The sequence below is a fragment of the Polyodon spathula genome, unplaced genomic scaffold (assembly GCF_017654505.1).
Source record: "Polyodon spathula isolate WHYD16114869_AA unplaced genomic scaffold, ASM1765450v1 scaffolds_827, whole genome shotgun sequence".
Classification (NCBI taxonomy): Eukaryota; Metazoa; Chordata; class Actinopteri; order Acipenseriformes; family Polyodontidae; genus Polyodon; species Polyodon spathula.
In genome coordinates this window covers 64,401-80,490 of record NW_024472314.1, presented here as the reverse complement: position 1 = coordinate 80,490, position 16,090 = coordinate 64,401, and the positions used below count along the sequence as shown (strand labels likewise).

Sequence of the window (16,090 nt, the reverse complement as noted above, 5' to 3'; positions counted from 1 at the left end):
CATAGAGCAAAATGACACATTTTCAGAAAATGTAAATGTGGACATCTAGTAGGGCTTGTCCATTATAGACTGCATTTATTATAAGAGAATAGTGTTTTATACATCATGACATTGAATGCTTTATAATAAATACACAAGAGTTAGTGATCCAGTGAGTGGGTTATAGGGTGTTACACACAGCTCTAGTTCACCCTGTTATTACAGAAGGAAGGCTGTGGTGAGGATTTCTGCTGAACTGAGAGCAGCGGTATCCAAGGCTGTACAATCCGTTTTCTTAACTCTTAAGCCTTTTCTTATGATAGAAGATCTTTGCTTGTTTTTGTATGGGGTTTGTAGATATATTGTAACAAATAAAAGGTTTCTGGTCCTGCTTACTGGCACATTTTGATGAAGGCACGTGCTACAACACTTGTCTAGGTGTTGATTTCCCTGTACTCTTTCCCATATGATATGATAAAAGCTACAGTATAAAAGAAAATGGATTTAAGCCTTGGTTATCACTTCTTTAAACCACCCGCCTACTATCAAGCTCTTTACACAGAAATGCAATTTGCCCCTTTTTTATGTGAAAAGAAAACTATTAATGTTACAAAAAAGGAAGCAACTCGCTAGGTTCAATTAATGTGCCAACTAGGATTATGATTCTCCACTCACAAAAAAAAAGTGCAAACTATTGTAAAGAAACATCCAAGACACTTAAGATGATGAACGCTCTGTCCGATGGCTTCAGTTCAGTCCGGGTCGTGATGAGTTATCGCAGCGCCCGGTTCAGATGGTGTGCTGGACGATGTGTGCCGCCTCGATCACGGTGTGTGCGTGCCGTGCCACCCTGCCCTCGCTGACCGGCACGGCGGGCAGCCTGGCGTTGGTGCGCTGGTTCACGATGAACAGTGGGTTGAGCTGCCCGAGGGTGTCGTCGCTGACGGAGATCCCGTCCAGGTACTGCTTCAGGAGCTGCCTGAGCTGAGCGTTCTCCCGCCCCAGTACCACCTTCTCCTGCTCCAGAGCCATCTGCTCCAGCAGGGCCTTGTTGTAGCGCTTCCAGAAGAGCTCCAGAGCAGTGTAATCCTGCATGGCCTGGGGGAGAAAGGGGGATCTAAATAATACTGCGTTATACCATCTGCATTTTAATAATACTTAATTTCTCTAGCGTCGCTTCTGCTTCGATATTTTATTTGCCAGGTTTACTAAACCAGATCTTCTATCATGTGCACATCTATTTGATACATAGGTATATTTGATAGAAGCGCACATTTTAAATCATGATAGCTGGTACTACAATAAATTTAAAAAAGAAAAACGTTTTCGCTTTCCATGCGTTATTCTGAATTCATTTCGCCTCGGCTTCATGTCATCTGGGTCAATGGTTGATGACAACAAGGAAGTGCAACACTACCTGAATGCACAGCTTGCAAACAGATAACTTAAACCTAGTGTAGTACCGGGTGTCTTCTTTCAAAATGAAAATGGAAGCCAGTGGAAGTGTTTCTGAAATAATGCAGCAATCTACATACACTTTAAGGCTGATTTTGGTACAGCGAGGAGGATGCATGTTACTGTTGTGCTGTGAACTCAAGCCCATAGATGAAGAGTTAATCTGTGCACAATGTAACCTGGACAGCAATTACCTGTACAGTGTGCTATCTTTGCACAGACTCCCCTGCTCCTGGCTCTGCCCCTCTGCACTCCGATCCAAGTTGTAGGCAGTCCCCTGTATTAGCTTTCCCGGTCAGCTGTGAACCCCGGGCAGTGCTTACCTGTGTGATCTCTTACCTGGGCTAGCTGTTCGGTGGGGGGCTCCAGGGCAGCTGCCTGCTCCTGGCTCTGCTCCTCTGCACTCAGGGAGGAGCTGTAGAACGGCAGCACCTTCTCCTCCTCCGTCTCCAGCTTGCGACACATCTCTGTCAGCCTGAGCACGTACTCCCCCTGAGGAAACACACATGTGTGCACATGTATCAGAACACCCCACTGCTTCTGTATCAGAACACCCCATTGTTTCTGTATTAGAACACCCAGCTGCTTCACAAAATACTGAGCGGAAATTGAAATTCTCCCCCCCTGAGGGTTTCATGCAGGTAGGTCTAATAAGTTTGCACAGTGCTGCATGTCAGAAGCATACATCCCACACCACAGCTCAAAATTCAACATTCATTGACGACCATGACATAGCAACAGCATGTACAGAATAGCATAGAATAAGGCATGGCAATGCATAGAGGAAAGAGGTTAAGTGGTATTTAAGAACTAGATGTCTAGACTAAGCTAACGTGACTTTAGCACCATGGAGAAGTATATTGAAATGACTGATTTAAAAACTACAATGTAACTTCTTGTGCTGTCAAGATTCATGTAAATATCGAAGTGTGGCAGTTAGATGGATGGATGCACAGAGATACACCTCTATATAATCAATGCTCCCACTATAGCCCTGTTGCCAGGGATTGTATCCCCTGCAGGGAATAATAAAGCGAATGAGATAACAAGCACATGGATTTGAAGCGTTGCTCAGGAATCCTGCTTGATCTCAGTGCGTTTCACCGATGCTGCCACAGCCCCACCTTCTCAATGAGCTGCTGGAGCTTCTTGATGGCAGTGTTGCTGTGCAGGGTGAGCTTGGCGAGCTGCCCTCTCTCACGGGCCCGGGCCCGGTTCATCTGGGTCTTGATGGTGTGGAAGTGCCCCTGGATCGCCTCCTTCTCCTCCTGCAGCCGGCGGTTCTGCTTCTCGCTCTCCCGCGCGTTGGAGCCGAGTCGGGAGCGCACAAGCGCGATGGAGTCCTGCAGCAAATTACAGACCGCAAGAACAGCTGTGGTAAGACTCAATGCCATTGAAAGCCACTCTACACACACCAATATCTCCCGAATGGCCCTCACACATTACAAAGCAGTTCTCTCCTTGCCAGTACTTTAATGCTGCTGTTCGCTGCTCTAGCCTTTCAAGCTTTATTTAATTCCCCAAAACAATCTTTACAGGGCCCACTGTGTTATGCTAACGAGCCGCCTCTGGCAGCAACCTGACCTGCAGCTTCTGTATTTTCTTCATCTGCATCTCGATCTCCTTGGCACTCTTCTCGTCCCGTCCCCGCAGCGCCTCGAAGGCGCTCTTTCGCTCCTCGGTGGCCTCGTTGTAGCTGCGCAGCGCCTGCTGGAAGTGGCGCCACAGCTCCTCCACCCTGCCCTCCAGCTGGATGCGCAGGGCGTGCTTCTCCTCGATGTTCTGACAAGGGAGACACAGCAGAGCATCTTCAGCGGCAGTGCAGTTACACTACAGTGGCGCCACGCCACAAGTCTGTACTGAAGACCTCTACAATGCTTGTTAAACTTGGCCCACAGGTGAGGTCAGGCCTGATCTCTGAGTGTGTCTATTTCAATACCATCCAAGGCGGGTAAACATTTTAAACTAAGATTTTTTTACTTATTACTAACATGCTACTGAAGGAGCCTCTAAGATCTGTTGCCATCGTAACAAGTCAGCCAGATCGGATTTAAGATTCCGCTACAGACCCAGGTCGTTAATATTCCAATTCCAAACTGCTGGTTAGCTTGAGGCAGTAGCAGTTCTCTGTTAAACAGACTGTGGGTCCAGAGAAGCCGAAGGCAGTGAGCTGCCTGCACCTTGTTCTTGATCTCGTCTCGGACGCTGTTGAAGTCCTGCTTCACGTCGTTCTCCTGCTCGCTGTAGTTCTGCTCCATTGCGAAGGAGACGTCCTCGAGGTGGGTGCACTCCTGCTGGTGCTGGGAGAGGATCAGCTCTCTGCAGAGACAGAGAAGACATACAGTTTCATTCTCTTCGCTTTCTTCACTGCTTTCCTAATCGTTGAGCAGCTATTTATTTGAAATACTTTCTTTGGTCACGCTTTATTTTAAGGGCCGTTTTTTTAGTTTATTAACTGTTAACAAACATTGTTCATTTTTGGCTAAGGGTTAAGGTTAGGGTTAATAAATACCTGACTTAATTTGCTAAACATTGCTGCAACCTGAACCGATTTAATTTGCTAAACATTACTACAGTAACAATCTGTTTGATTGATCATCCATAGAGCTCTTGTTGAGCATCCATAAGCTCTGGGGTTTGATTGATCATCCATAGAGCTCTGGTGTCTGATTGATCATCCATAGAGCTCTGGTGTTTGATTGATCATCCATAGAGCTCTGGTGTCTGATTGATCATCCATAGAGCTCTGGTGTTTGATTGATCATCCATAGAGCTCTGGTGTCTGATTGATCATCCATAGAGCTCTGGTGTCTGATTGATCATCCATAGAGCTCTGGTGTCTGATTGATCATCCATCATCCATAGAGCTCTGGTGTTTGATTGATCATCCATAGGGCTCTGGTGTTTGATTGATCATCCATGATTGATCATCCATAGGGCTCTGGTGTTTGATTGATCATCCATAGAGCTCTGGTGTCTGATTGATCATCCATAGAGCTCTGGTGTCTGATTGATCATCCATAGAGCTCTGGTGTCTGATTGATCATCCATAGAGCTCTGGTGTTTGATTGATCATCCATAGAGCTCTGGTGTCTGATTGATCATCCATATTGATCATCCATAGAGCTCTGGTGTCTGATTGATCATCCATAGAGCTCTGATTGATCATCCTGTTTGATTGATCATCCATAGAGCTCTGGTGTCTGATTGATCATCCATAGAGCTCTGATTGATCATCCATAGAGCTCTGGTGTCTGATTGATCATCCATACAGCTCTGGTGTCTGATTGATCATCCATAGAGCTCTGGTGTCTGATTGATCATCCATAGAGCTCTGGTGTCTGATTGATCATCCATAGATTGCATCCATAGAGTGTGTCTGATTGATCATCCATAGAGCTCTGGTGTCTGATTGATCATCCATAGAGCTCTGGGGTTTGCAGTTTTAGCTGGCCATTGTATATTATTAACTAACAGTTAACAGATAAGTTTGCAGTTTTAGCTGGCCATTGTATATTATTAACTAACAGTTAACAGATAATAAATAATGTAACATGTTTATTAGCTGTTTGTTAACAGTTAATAAACAAAAAAACAGCCCTTAAAATAAAGTGACCCTTTTTTCAACCCCTCTGAAGGAACTAATACAGAAGCAATGGGGTGTTCTGATTTAAAGACGTTGTATTTGAAATGTTTCTATGACTAAAACACAGTCTGAACAGTCTGTAAGAGTTTCAGATAGGATCCTAACACCTGAAATCTGCAGTGTGGAGGCAGGTTAAACTGACGTCACCCGATTTCTATTAAACAGTGACAAGGACTGAAAGAAAGATTGTTATGCTACTGAGAGGTAAGAAAATGTTTGTGGAAGCATTGGTCTGTCACTGATTGTGTGCAGGGGGCACACAGGTTACTCTTCTTGGTAATAAAATCAACACTCTGATCTTTTCAAGGTTTTATTGAGAAATTACCTGAAAGTGAAAAGCGAAAGCTGAGGTCAAACCACACTGACTTTATGTAACACACAGCTATGGCCAAATGTTTTGCATCACTCTATAGAATGAACTAATCTTGCTTCATGAAGTCGAATGAAACCTCCTGAATAATGTGACGTTAACATATTGAATTACACACCGCTTGGTAGTTTTCCATACACTTATCAAAAAACTTAAAAAATGTGATATTTCAAAACATAAAATACTGTACTACTATCACGGCTTCCGGTAGCCTTTTGCAACATCATTTTGTAGTTTCTTTGATTACACGATGTTATATAAAAGATCTAAATTATGTTAATATAGTTTTTTTAATGACGTCTCAATCCTAAAATAGCTGTACAGTGACTGTGTCGCTTCAATCAATCAATCAATCAATCTTTATTTTATATAGCGCCTTTCACAGTGGACCACCATCACAAAGCTCTGCTTCCTCCCATAACGTCCCCTCTCCTGGGACGGCATTTGAAGTGACGAGGCTGTGTCTGTGTCTCCCTGTACCTCTCTGTGTGGAACTCGCTCCGCAGCGCCTCCAGCTCAGCCTGGTAGTTCTGCTCCAGGCTCTCCAGCCTCCCTCTCTGCAGCTGCAGCAGCACGTCCAGATTGTGCAGGTGAGCCCTCACAGCCTGTGAATATTGGGCCTCAGCTTCCTCCAGGTCCCTGGCCAGAGACTGCAACCAGACACACACACACACACACTTCAATACTGCCACCATATGCTTTACCATACCTCCCGGGGCTTTAGAACGCTCTCACTATGCTTTATTAGACTTTGCTCTGGTAGTCTTAGGCTACTAATCAGGGGGCAGGTCAGCCCACCTTGATGACGCTGTCCTTGCGGTCCACCACTCTCTCGAAGGTCTGGCTCAGCACCTCGATGTCCTTCTTCAGCTCGCGCGCCTTCGTCTCCCTCATCAGCACTCGCCACTGCTGGTTAATCTTGTTCAGGTTCAGCGCACTGTTCTTCTCCTCCTTCGCAAGCTTGTCCTGCAAAGACGTGCATGGTGTTTCAGCTTCAGATGGGGCAGTCCTGGTTTTCCCAGTCCTGGTAATAGTTACACTTAGGCAGGGCAAGCATTTGTCAGAGTGTTCACTTACTGTATGTTAAGCTAAACTGGACCGAATGTGACAAATTAAAAGAGAAGCACGATCTAGTGATTCATTCAGGCAAAACTAAATCAAAAATGGCGTAATACTAATGTACATTCCCAAAACAGTGCTCCCTCTGAGTTTAGTTTATAGATCTACAGCTGGTTCCCCAGAGCTCGATTAGCACTAGTCTTGGGCTGCTTTACCAAGACAGGAGCTAATCTGAATCTGTGAAACAAGCCATTCGCGAACGGCTAAACTTTAGTGGCAATGCACTAAACTCAGTTCGCTTTTAATCTGTTGGGCTGCATTGGAAATATCTACATTGAATTAACCTAAGAGTTCGACTCTGTGCTGAACTGGAACGCCTTCAGATCTATCAGAGAGAGTAAAGAGGGCATACACTGAAGCTGAGTTAAAGTAAGAACAGAAGGCGTTACAAATGCAAGAAACAGCCTTCCAGGTGAAGTCTAAGCTAAAACACTGGAAACATTCAACAAAACTACGTACTGTCGTTTCTGTCCAATTGAATCAGACACCCTTAGACGGGTGTGCTGGGACGGCACAAGCCTTGATTGCCCGAACGGCCTCTTCTTGTTCCTAAAACTCTTTCTATGTTCTTGTGCAGCAGGAGATTCTCAAGCACAGAACCTGGTACCAGTGCCAGTGACAATAAGAGGTTGCTTTAGCCCTCCTTTCACCCAGATTACCTTGAGATACTGAGTGAGTATGTCCTCCTTCTTCTTGCTCAGCTCCTCCTCAGCCAGGGCTTTCTGCTGCATGTAAAGCAGCCGCTCCTCCTCGCTCATGCTGCTCAGCTTTGCAGACTTCTTACCGCCTTTCTTTGGCATGCTGGTGCAGGCTGGTTAGGGGGCTACCTGGTAGGACACTGAGAAGGATACCGGCGCTGCTGCCGGCGAAACAAGGACAGGACCATAAACACTTTTACAGAAAGACAAATGCAGAGCTGCCCACTTCCCGTACATTTCAAAGGATCAGAAAGATAAAGAAAACGTAACGTTGGGATTGTGGGAATCATGTAATCATGTTCCGGGCCCCAGTCCGCTCCGGATTTCATTAGAGCATGCCAACGCGGGGTCCGCTGGTGGCATGACAGCTTCTGTTTGACCAGCGGGCTCTCAGTGGCCTGCTCTGCACCGCTGTTTTTGGTTCACTGCTACATCTGAACTTTTAATTTATAGACTGTTTTCTTTAATGGCCAGTCTTTGTTAGCACCTCCTTTTGTTTAGGGGGTGCTAAAGTGAATTTTTTATCATTTATCAGCCACACCACCTTGAGTAAGCCTGATCACAGAAGCTAAGCAATGCTTGGGCTTGGTTAGTACTTGGATATGAGACCAACTGGAACTGGAACAACAGCTGATGTAGCCCCCCCCCACCCCCCACCCCCCACTGGTCATTAAGTAGTATTACTACTATTAATTATAATATAATAATAACAAAACTCAGCTTACTTACAACTGTATAGTAATTATGCCTTTCTCACGCATAGAAACACAGTTTATGAGTACTGAGTGACCACACCAGTAGGAAACAGATGAATAAGTATCTGTATTAATGTTTGTTTTCACACACATGCTAACAGCGCTCTTGATAAAGTTATGCTAACCATACCGAAGCGTCGAGAAGCTGATTCAACAAAAGATCGTTACAAGAAGTTAATAGAAAACTGAGGCCTGAAAAAAACACCAATATAAAGATCAGTGAACCGCGACCCTGCTTTGCTGCTTTTGAACGCACTCGATAATAATTGTATTCTGCGGGGCATTCATTCCCCAGCCAAAGAGCATCCGCATGATATTCTAGGAACTGTTAGCCACCCTGACTGTCTCAAAACGATGCAAACCTCGGAGGAATATCGCAGTATATCGCTGTACCTGAATGATGGCGGAGCCAGCAGGACTGCAGCCCTTCTGCTGAGTGTGTATCCGGTCTCCTAGCAACCGACTCCCGCGATTGACAGGTGCCGCGGCTCTGTGGCGCCGCCTGACGGATTCGGGAGAATTGATTTTACTTTCAGCGTTCAAGGGCAAATTATTTGTGCATTTTGAAAATCATTGATTGCAATATTAAAAGAGGCGTTGCCATGTTAACAAAAATAAAAAGCTATAATCCTTGTAAGAATAATTTCGCCCGAGCTTTAACACTTCGTTTGATATTGAAAATCAATAAGAACAATCAATAAGTACTTTGCGTTCTTTCATTTTTCAGTTGCGGGTTTAACGACACGTATATATATATATATATATATATATATATATATATATATATATATATATATATATATATATATATATATATATATATATATATATTTTTGGGGGTTGTGTGTGAATCTCACAGATAAACTGGCTGTATCTGAACTCTATGGTTCGGTCCTCCAGCCAGGCACTGACGTCACCGCGCCGCTGACAAAACGTAAGATTGACGTTAACGTGCTGCCGAGCCGCGGTGCACAGCCGACTCCACAGATCCTTCCGAAAGAAAGCAGTGCCTTCCTTTACACATTTACAACGAATAACAAAATCAAATCACGCACACACTCGTCCGCTGAATAAAATATTCAATCAAAAGCGCGTCGTGGTGATGAGCAGCGTTAGAGCGGTCCGGGTTCGCGGATAAAGGGAGCGCTAGCCTCGGCGGAGGAGGGGTATATGAAGGGCCGTGCTGCGGCTGCCGGTCCTCTTTCAGCCTCCAGTCTAAGATGGTGAGTGAGAGTCAGGTCGCGGTCGAGCCAAAAACACACCGAAACTGGGTTAAAACACGAAAACACGGTGAAAACGGGCGAGTCGGGAACAAAAAACAAAACGCCCGGCGATATATTGCAGTAAAGGAGAGTTATTGAGTGGACTGTGGCGGTCGCGAGCTAGAGAGAGGCGGGCAGGCGCGTGTGCGCCCGGGCCGCGTGCGGGAGAGCTGTGAGAGGTTCCAGAAGCCAGTTTGAATTCTTCGGTATCGCGACATGTCGGCTCGGCGGGGCGGGTTGCGATATCGCCGCGGCGGGCCGCCTGTAACCGCTGAGTGCTGAGCTTTAAGGATATTGTTGTTCGTGGAAGTGTCCCGAGTGGAAGACGCCCGCCTTGCAGGAGGCGAATTCAGTTCTCGGTATTGCGGTTCCTTTCAGTGCACGATAATAATGGATGCCCCTGTACAAATTGCCTGTAATTTTTAAATATTATGTATTAGTAATTTCTTAGACGCCGGTATAGCGAGGTGTAATCCAGTAGCAACACACAGTAGGCCTTGAACTGGATGGGTTGTGTTGAGAATGAGAAACCAGTACATTTAACCAGCGGCGTGCCCTGTAATTCATTACTGAACTGGGGAGTCCTTACTGACATGCGCAGTCCTGCAGATAGCGATTGATGCAATGGAGTGTACTATTGCACTAGTTCATGAGTGGACCTGTAGTGTAGGATCTGCTTGATGTGCCGCTTCAAAATCATTCTTGGTGGAGGATAAGTGTAGTTTCTTTAGTGTTGTTTTGGGTCCGATCCAGTTGAGTGACGGGTGTTTTTTCATGTTGCATGATGTGGTTGCTTATTTGAATTGCTTGCCTGTGGGTGTGCTTCCCTAGCACCCCATAACTTAGATTTCAGGTAACCTTTGTGCCACGCTCCTCATATGTATGGACCTTTCCCTACTGGGAAGTCTTAAGGATATATATATATATATATATGTATGAAGGATTCCTAGAACTGTAGTGTGTGCCGTTGATATGGGGTATTAGAGAGTGAGAGTACAAATATTTGATTGGAATTCAGACTAGAAGCGGTGCATCTTAAACCAGGGTGAGCTGTGATCTCACTTCACTTTTTCAGCTCGGTCATACAGTAGTGTTGACTGTAGAGGTAAACGCAGGAGCAGCCCAAGTCCTGTGCTTCTGGAGTTCTCACAGCTGCCCTCGCCTTCCCTCCACAGACCAAGAAGAGAAGGAATAACGGACGCGCCAAGAAGGGCCGTGGCCACGTCCAGCCCATCCGCTGCACCAACTGTGCCCGCTGCGTGCCCAAGGACAAGGCCATCAAGAAGTTCGTCATCAGGAACATCGTGGAGGCAGCCGCCGTCAGGGACATCTCCGAGGCCAGCGTGTTCGACTGTGAGTATCTGCGGCTGTCCCGCTGTAGCCCGGCGTGTGAAGAGAGTAGTCTCACAGTGTAAGATCTTCTAACACACATGGGTAGACGGCAGAGTGGAGAAAATGATTTGGACCTCGTTGAAACTTGCTTTTTTTTTTTTCCTTTTCTGTTGGTATAAAAAAAAAAATAGTTACTTTGCACATGCAAAGGTTGCACAGTTTCCCAATTGCTGACCTGCTGCACTACAAACTGCCAACCTTATGGTCCCATCATGAAAATCATTGCATGGTACTGGCTTTCTGATGGTGGTGCAAGCAGCGATTTAATACTACTTGAGTCCTGTGGGGAACAACTGATGTGTCGTGCGTCTCTCTCAGCACTGATCTGGCCCAGTTCATTGTGCCTCTTGATGCAATGGTTTGGTTCATGTCTGCAGACTCCAGTGCCTCAGGGTCCTGTATTGACCCGCTTGTCTGCCTTTCTCCTCAGCCTATGTTCTGCCCAAGTTGTATGTGAAGCTGCACTACTGTGTGAGCTGCGCCATCCACAGCAAGGTGGTGAGGAACCGCTCCTGTGAGGCAAGGAAGGACCGCACCCCGCCCCCCAGGTTCAGGCCAAGCGTGAGTATCCTTATCCAGGGTGGGGACTCGTCGAGAATCTCTGCTGCTCCTTCAAAACCTAAAGCAGGCACCGCACTGTACAGATTAGCTTCTAGAAACAAGCTGCACCAAGCTGTGTAGCTGCAGAGCTGGAAAAGGCTGTTTGTGAGAAGGTGTGAGGAGTAGAGACTGGTTCTGCTTTCAGTAAGGCTGATTACACTTGAAGTACCAAGATAGGGGAACCTGAAAAATATCTATTCTGCCCCAAAGATTATGATGGTGATTCATGCGTGCCATTGGTATAACTTTTACTTTTTTGCATAACTTTTTTCCTTCTGTAAATTAAATGACATGACGACAAGCTTTGTGCATTGCTAAATATTTTTCTTGTTAAGTTTTTGGAGGAACTTTGGTTGTGTAGTTTGGCTGTATTTCATTGCACTCTGAAATGAATACGCTTGTTAATACTTTCCTTATGATGCTTTTGTTAGTCTAGTGTAGTCTTTAATCTATAAAAGTATAGTCTGTATCGGGGGAAGCCTATAGCTGCTTTTTGGAAAGTTGAATTGTATGTCAAGTTTGAAACGCTGAGATAGTTTGACTTGGAAGTTGGAGATGAAGGCGGTTATGTGGTCTGCCCAGGAGGCAGAGTACTTGTATACCTGATATCTTTAAATGTAACTCAGTTATTTTTTTCTTCTTCTGCAGGGTGGTGCCCCAAGAGCTCCCCCGAAGCCCATGTGAGGACAACATGAAGATTCTGTGAATTTCTACAAATAAATCAGATTGACAAACACCATGCAGTTCCCTTTTCATTTGTTACTTTCACTTTGTTAACCTGTATTTCACTGCAGTGTTGCAATTTTCCATGCATCAGGTAATTTAGCTGGTTTAATGTTAAGTAGCTTTAAAACAGGCTATATTTTGGAAACCAAGTGACGGTTTATTTTCATACTGTGACTACGCAGTGAATCGCACTAGCCTGCTTTTTCATGGCTCTGGCAACCGAGTGGTTGAGCTTTATCGGGAGAACCACTCCTGAAAAGCTGTTTGGGTTTGTTACAGGAATTAACACTAACTTACGCATGTGCTGTACAATTTATTTCAACTTGAAATAGCTAAATAACTAATCAATATCCAGCAAACAACTTTTTATGAAGCTTAGTGTGCCTGTTCATTGACTCAAATTATTGAGGCTGTTGGAATCCAGGCCAATACCTGGCAGAAGTAGTTTTGCCTGAAGTGGTTATCTACATAAATTATTGTATATAGGGAAGCATTTGCAACTACATGCTATTCCTTTGTATCAAATAACTAATAAACCTGACTGCTAATACAACAGAGCATACTTGTAAATACACAAGTGGGTGGCAAAGTATTAATATTCTGTACAGCACAGCTTCACACTGACCCTGCAGTCAGTCCTGGGTTTCAGAACCGTCCTCAATTTTATTTTTTTTCAGGAGTTTAATGTTAAATTGTTTTTCATATTAATAAACCTACATGCTCCGGTGTGGTTCATGCTTGTGGTAAGTGCAATCATGTTCTCCAGGGGCCTGATCGAACTGCTACTAGGGCATTTCAATAATATACACCAACAAACCCAGGGCTGGGTGCAGGGCTAGTGTGAGAGTCAAGCTCCGTCACGGGGTTAGATTTAAACCCTACAAGCAATTTTACCCTTCCATTAGCTACATAGGTCTGAAAAGCGCAGTTCTGAAAGAAACATGTTGTAGCATGCATGTGTATCTTCAATTTAAAACATGATAATCTGGTGCTACTTTGGGTTAAAGGGAGCTCTCAGTTTCTCATCTGTTTGCTCTGTCTCCTGGGTCAAAGCATGTCAGTCTGCGGGGGACGGGACAATTTCACTCTGCAGGTGAAATTCATCAGGAAGTATGAGAGTCAAAAAGTATAGCTTCCTAACAGCTTCTTTAACCTGGGGTAGCACCAGCTGTGTTTGAAACGGAAACACAGGTTTGCTGTAATAGGCGTTTCTGGTTTTTGGCATTTTACCCCTGACTTCACTTTACAAATAAGTGTATCTCAAATACAACTGAAATATATTGTTAGCAAAATTGGTTTAATTTATGAGTTTATGCTTGGCAAACCAGATTGCCAAGCCTCAATTTTTCATTTACAGGCATTTACAAAACAACTTTCATGCTGAAAGCTCTGCTCAAGTCTTTTAATTTACTCTCTAGCTTTTGAATGGATTAAAACACCTGCTCATTTTCCAAAACCAGAACCAAACAACACAGCCATTTAAGTTCATATTCTTTGTATCTCACGCTGCAACGTGCTGTTTTTCCTTTCAAACGAGTTAATAATTGGAGTAAATGCTTTGAAAAAAATATAAACTTTAGACAAGTAGCCTTAACATTTTCACAATTTGTTCACATTTGTTTTGGATCGATGTCAGTGTTGTCATTGCTAAGGATGAGTGTTCAGGTAGGAAGATGATCAATAATCAGCACGGAGGAGTAAGGAATTATACCAATGTGAATTTGATGCTTTTGAAGTTTCTGATTTGTAAGGTATCTCTTTAATCACGCGTGGGACAGTAAACTTTCAATGTGACCAAACAACATTCCAACCCCCGCATAACCATAAAAACGTCTCATCAAGCCATGCCCTTTTTGCTTACAGTGAAGTTGCTTTGTGCAATTATATTGGATTTCAACAGACAGTGTTGCTAGGGTGATTTTACTGGTTGCTTTTCTTTATCAACCTGATTGGTGGTTTGATGTGTATGGAGTGTTTGTAATTTCATTTAGGGTTACTGTGATACAGTACCATCTGTCTGGATCAAACAGAAACCGCCAGGTGCCTTGTTTATATGTGTCATCTAGTCAGGAGGAATCAAATTCTAATCCTTTGTATGTTCTGCATGTAAACCAGTTTTGAGTTGGAATCGGGTTTATCCCATTCAAATGCAAACATCAGACAAGCTGCTTGTGAAATACAAAAAGTCTCAGAGCCAGTAAAGTTCCTTGTATTTATTTATAATAGACCTTCCGCCAATACAGTACAAAACTTAACAGTAGTTCATCTCCATTACACAAATATCTAATTACAATATGGTACATATACAAAGGCTCTGCAGTAGTTTCTCTTGTCATTTTTAAAGCGATCCACACCATTCACAGGGAAAAAAATAATAAAAAGGAACACAAAGACACTAGCAATCCTTAACAAGGTTATACAAATTGAAACATCTCTTAACAAGGTTAAAAAAAAAAATAGAGGAAAAAAAAGGCATATTGCACTTTGGAATTTTAATACATTAGTAACAAAAAAAACAAAACAGCTGTACAAGAATGTGCTGAGAATAGAAAAAAGCCTTAGACTTCACTAGAGAATCATCCCCTTATTGAAAGCAAAGAAAGGGGGCTCCTCTGTGTCTAAGGGATTAGAAAAACATTACAAACTTCATGTATTTATACAACAAATATACTTTTTTCTTTTTGTGTACGTGGGTTTAACCCTCAAACCCCAAGCTCTGGAATTCTAACTCGCATAGATTCAAAAAAGATCCCCAAAACCAGTGTTCCACGATGGTCACTGGAGCACAATGCTGAAGGCTCGCACATTCTGAGCAGATCTGCATAGCTCTATAACATCGGACTGTCTTGTTCCTGAGCACAAGCCAATCAGCTGCAAGCTCTACAGTACACAGAATATGCTCTGGTAATTGTTCTGGTTTCAGTTCAAAGCCTGTTTGCAAGGATCCTGGGGGGGAAAAAAAAAAAAAAAATCCACCTTCCCAAAGCAGGTCATGTTTGCAATGGATCTGTGTAGCTCTTAGTTCTGTTTCTCCAAAACCGAAAGTCTAATCGTTTTTCCTATAGCCGTTTCCAATGAGCACTTTGTGCAACGCTGCTGATAAAAGTGACTTTAGTATTTTGGTTCCGTATTCGGACTGCTTTTGGTTAACTCATGCTATAGTACATTATTGACAAGTGGAAGTGGTATTTGCTTTCATTGGTATTTAAAATCCTGTGCTAACAGCACAGTGTGGGACGGACAGACGTCACAAAGGCTCTCTTTCACAGCACAAACTGCCACTGAATGACCGATTCTGCTGAAGACTCAAAGCTGAAGCAGAACACACCGTTATTGAGAAACCTTACAGGAAAGTGCAAAGCACCTGTCAGGTAATAAGTGGAGCTACAGGATGCACCAAGCGTGCTTCAGAGTCTCCCACTCGTGTGCTAAACCTTCCAGTCACATTTGTAGTATCACATTTTAGGAAAACACAAAAAAGAAAAATTGGACAGTCTGCAACCCCTAGTACAATTAGCTCTGTTAGCTGTTGGGAACACAATTAAGGCTCAGTATTGGAGCAACAGAACGGAGCATGACTGCAAAAAAACAGGAGCATGCAAGATGTAAAAAAGTTCCTCCAGTTTGTGCTTCAATTCTCAGCAGATCTACTACTTCCAGATAAACCGCTGCACCCAGAAACTCTCCACCAATCAAACAGCTTGGAGCATGAGCCAATGGGAACAGGAATGGAGGCGTGGGGGCGGGAGAGGGAGCTGGAACTCAGACTATGCTTTTAGGTAAATTCCTCTGCTGTGGAAAAAAATACCCTCCCCTCCCCTCCCTCCCTCCCTCCTGAAATAAAGACATCATCCTTAACATTTCAGGCAATGACAGCAGAGAATTTAAATGAGGTAAACAGGTCAGAAAAGGGGTCAAAAATCACCGTGCCTTGCTCCTGTCTTTCTTCAGCTGAATAATTTAAAATTTGCCTACAAAGAAATTCAGAAGGTTGGAGCTAAAAATGCAGCCGTTTCCCACGTCAGACAATTTATGCAAGGCTATTACCACAGAGCAAACGAACACAGAACCACGCCATGACTCAGCCC

At 44.0% G+C, this 16,090-nt stretch overlaps 2 protein-coding genes across 7 annotated transcripts; one reads left to right on the top strand and one right to left on the bottom strand.

The window, feature by feature from the left end:
* Positions 1-49: 49 nt before the first annotated feature.
* Positions 50-8,777, bottom strand: ccdc65 (coiled-coil domain containing 65). Of its 6 annotated transcripts, none has more exons than XM_041241885.1 (9): positions 8,416-8,777; positions 7,229-7,428; positions 6,249-6,416; positions 5,931-6,100; positions 3,615-3,753; positions 3,019-3,216; positions 2,559-2,777; positions 1,774-1,926; positions 50-1,077 (listed from the first exon to the last, which is right to left on the bottom strand). In XM_041241885.1, the coding sequence occupies exons 2-9, from the start codon at positions 7,367-7,369 to the stop codon at positions 769-771; spliced, it is 1,497 nt and encodes a 498-aa protein (XP_041097819.1). In that variant the 5' UTR covers positions 7,370-7,428; positions 8,416-8,777; the 3' UTR covers positions 50-768. The 6 variants fall into 6 exon arrangements, with proteins under 6 accessions (XP_041097819.1, XP_041097818.1, XP_041097823.1 ...); XM_041241884.1 differs by having other exon boundaries at positions 7,229-7,425; XM_041241889.1 differs by having other exon boundaries at positions 7,229-7,396.
* A 382-nt stretch (positions 8,778-9,159) lies between these two features.
* Positions 9,160-12,012, top strand: rps26 (ribosomal protein S26). Its single transcript, XM_041241892.1, has 4 exons — positions 9,160-9,245; positions 10,460-10,637; positions 11,107-11,237; positions 11,925-12,012. The coding sequence occupies exons 1-4, from the start codon at positions 9,243-9,245 to the stop codon at positions 11,958-11,960; spliced, it is 348 nt and encodes a 115-aa protein (XP_041097826.1). The 5' UTR covers positions 9,160-9,242; the 3' UTR covers positions 11,961-12,012.
* The last annotated feature ends 4,078 nt before the right edge of the window (positions 12,013-16,090 follow it).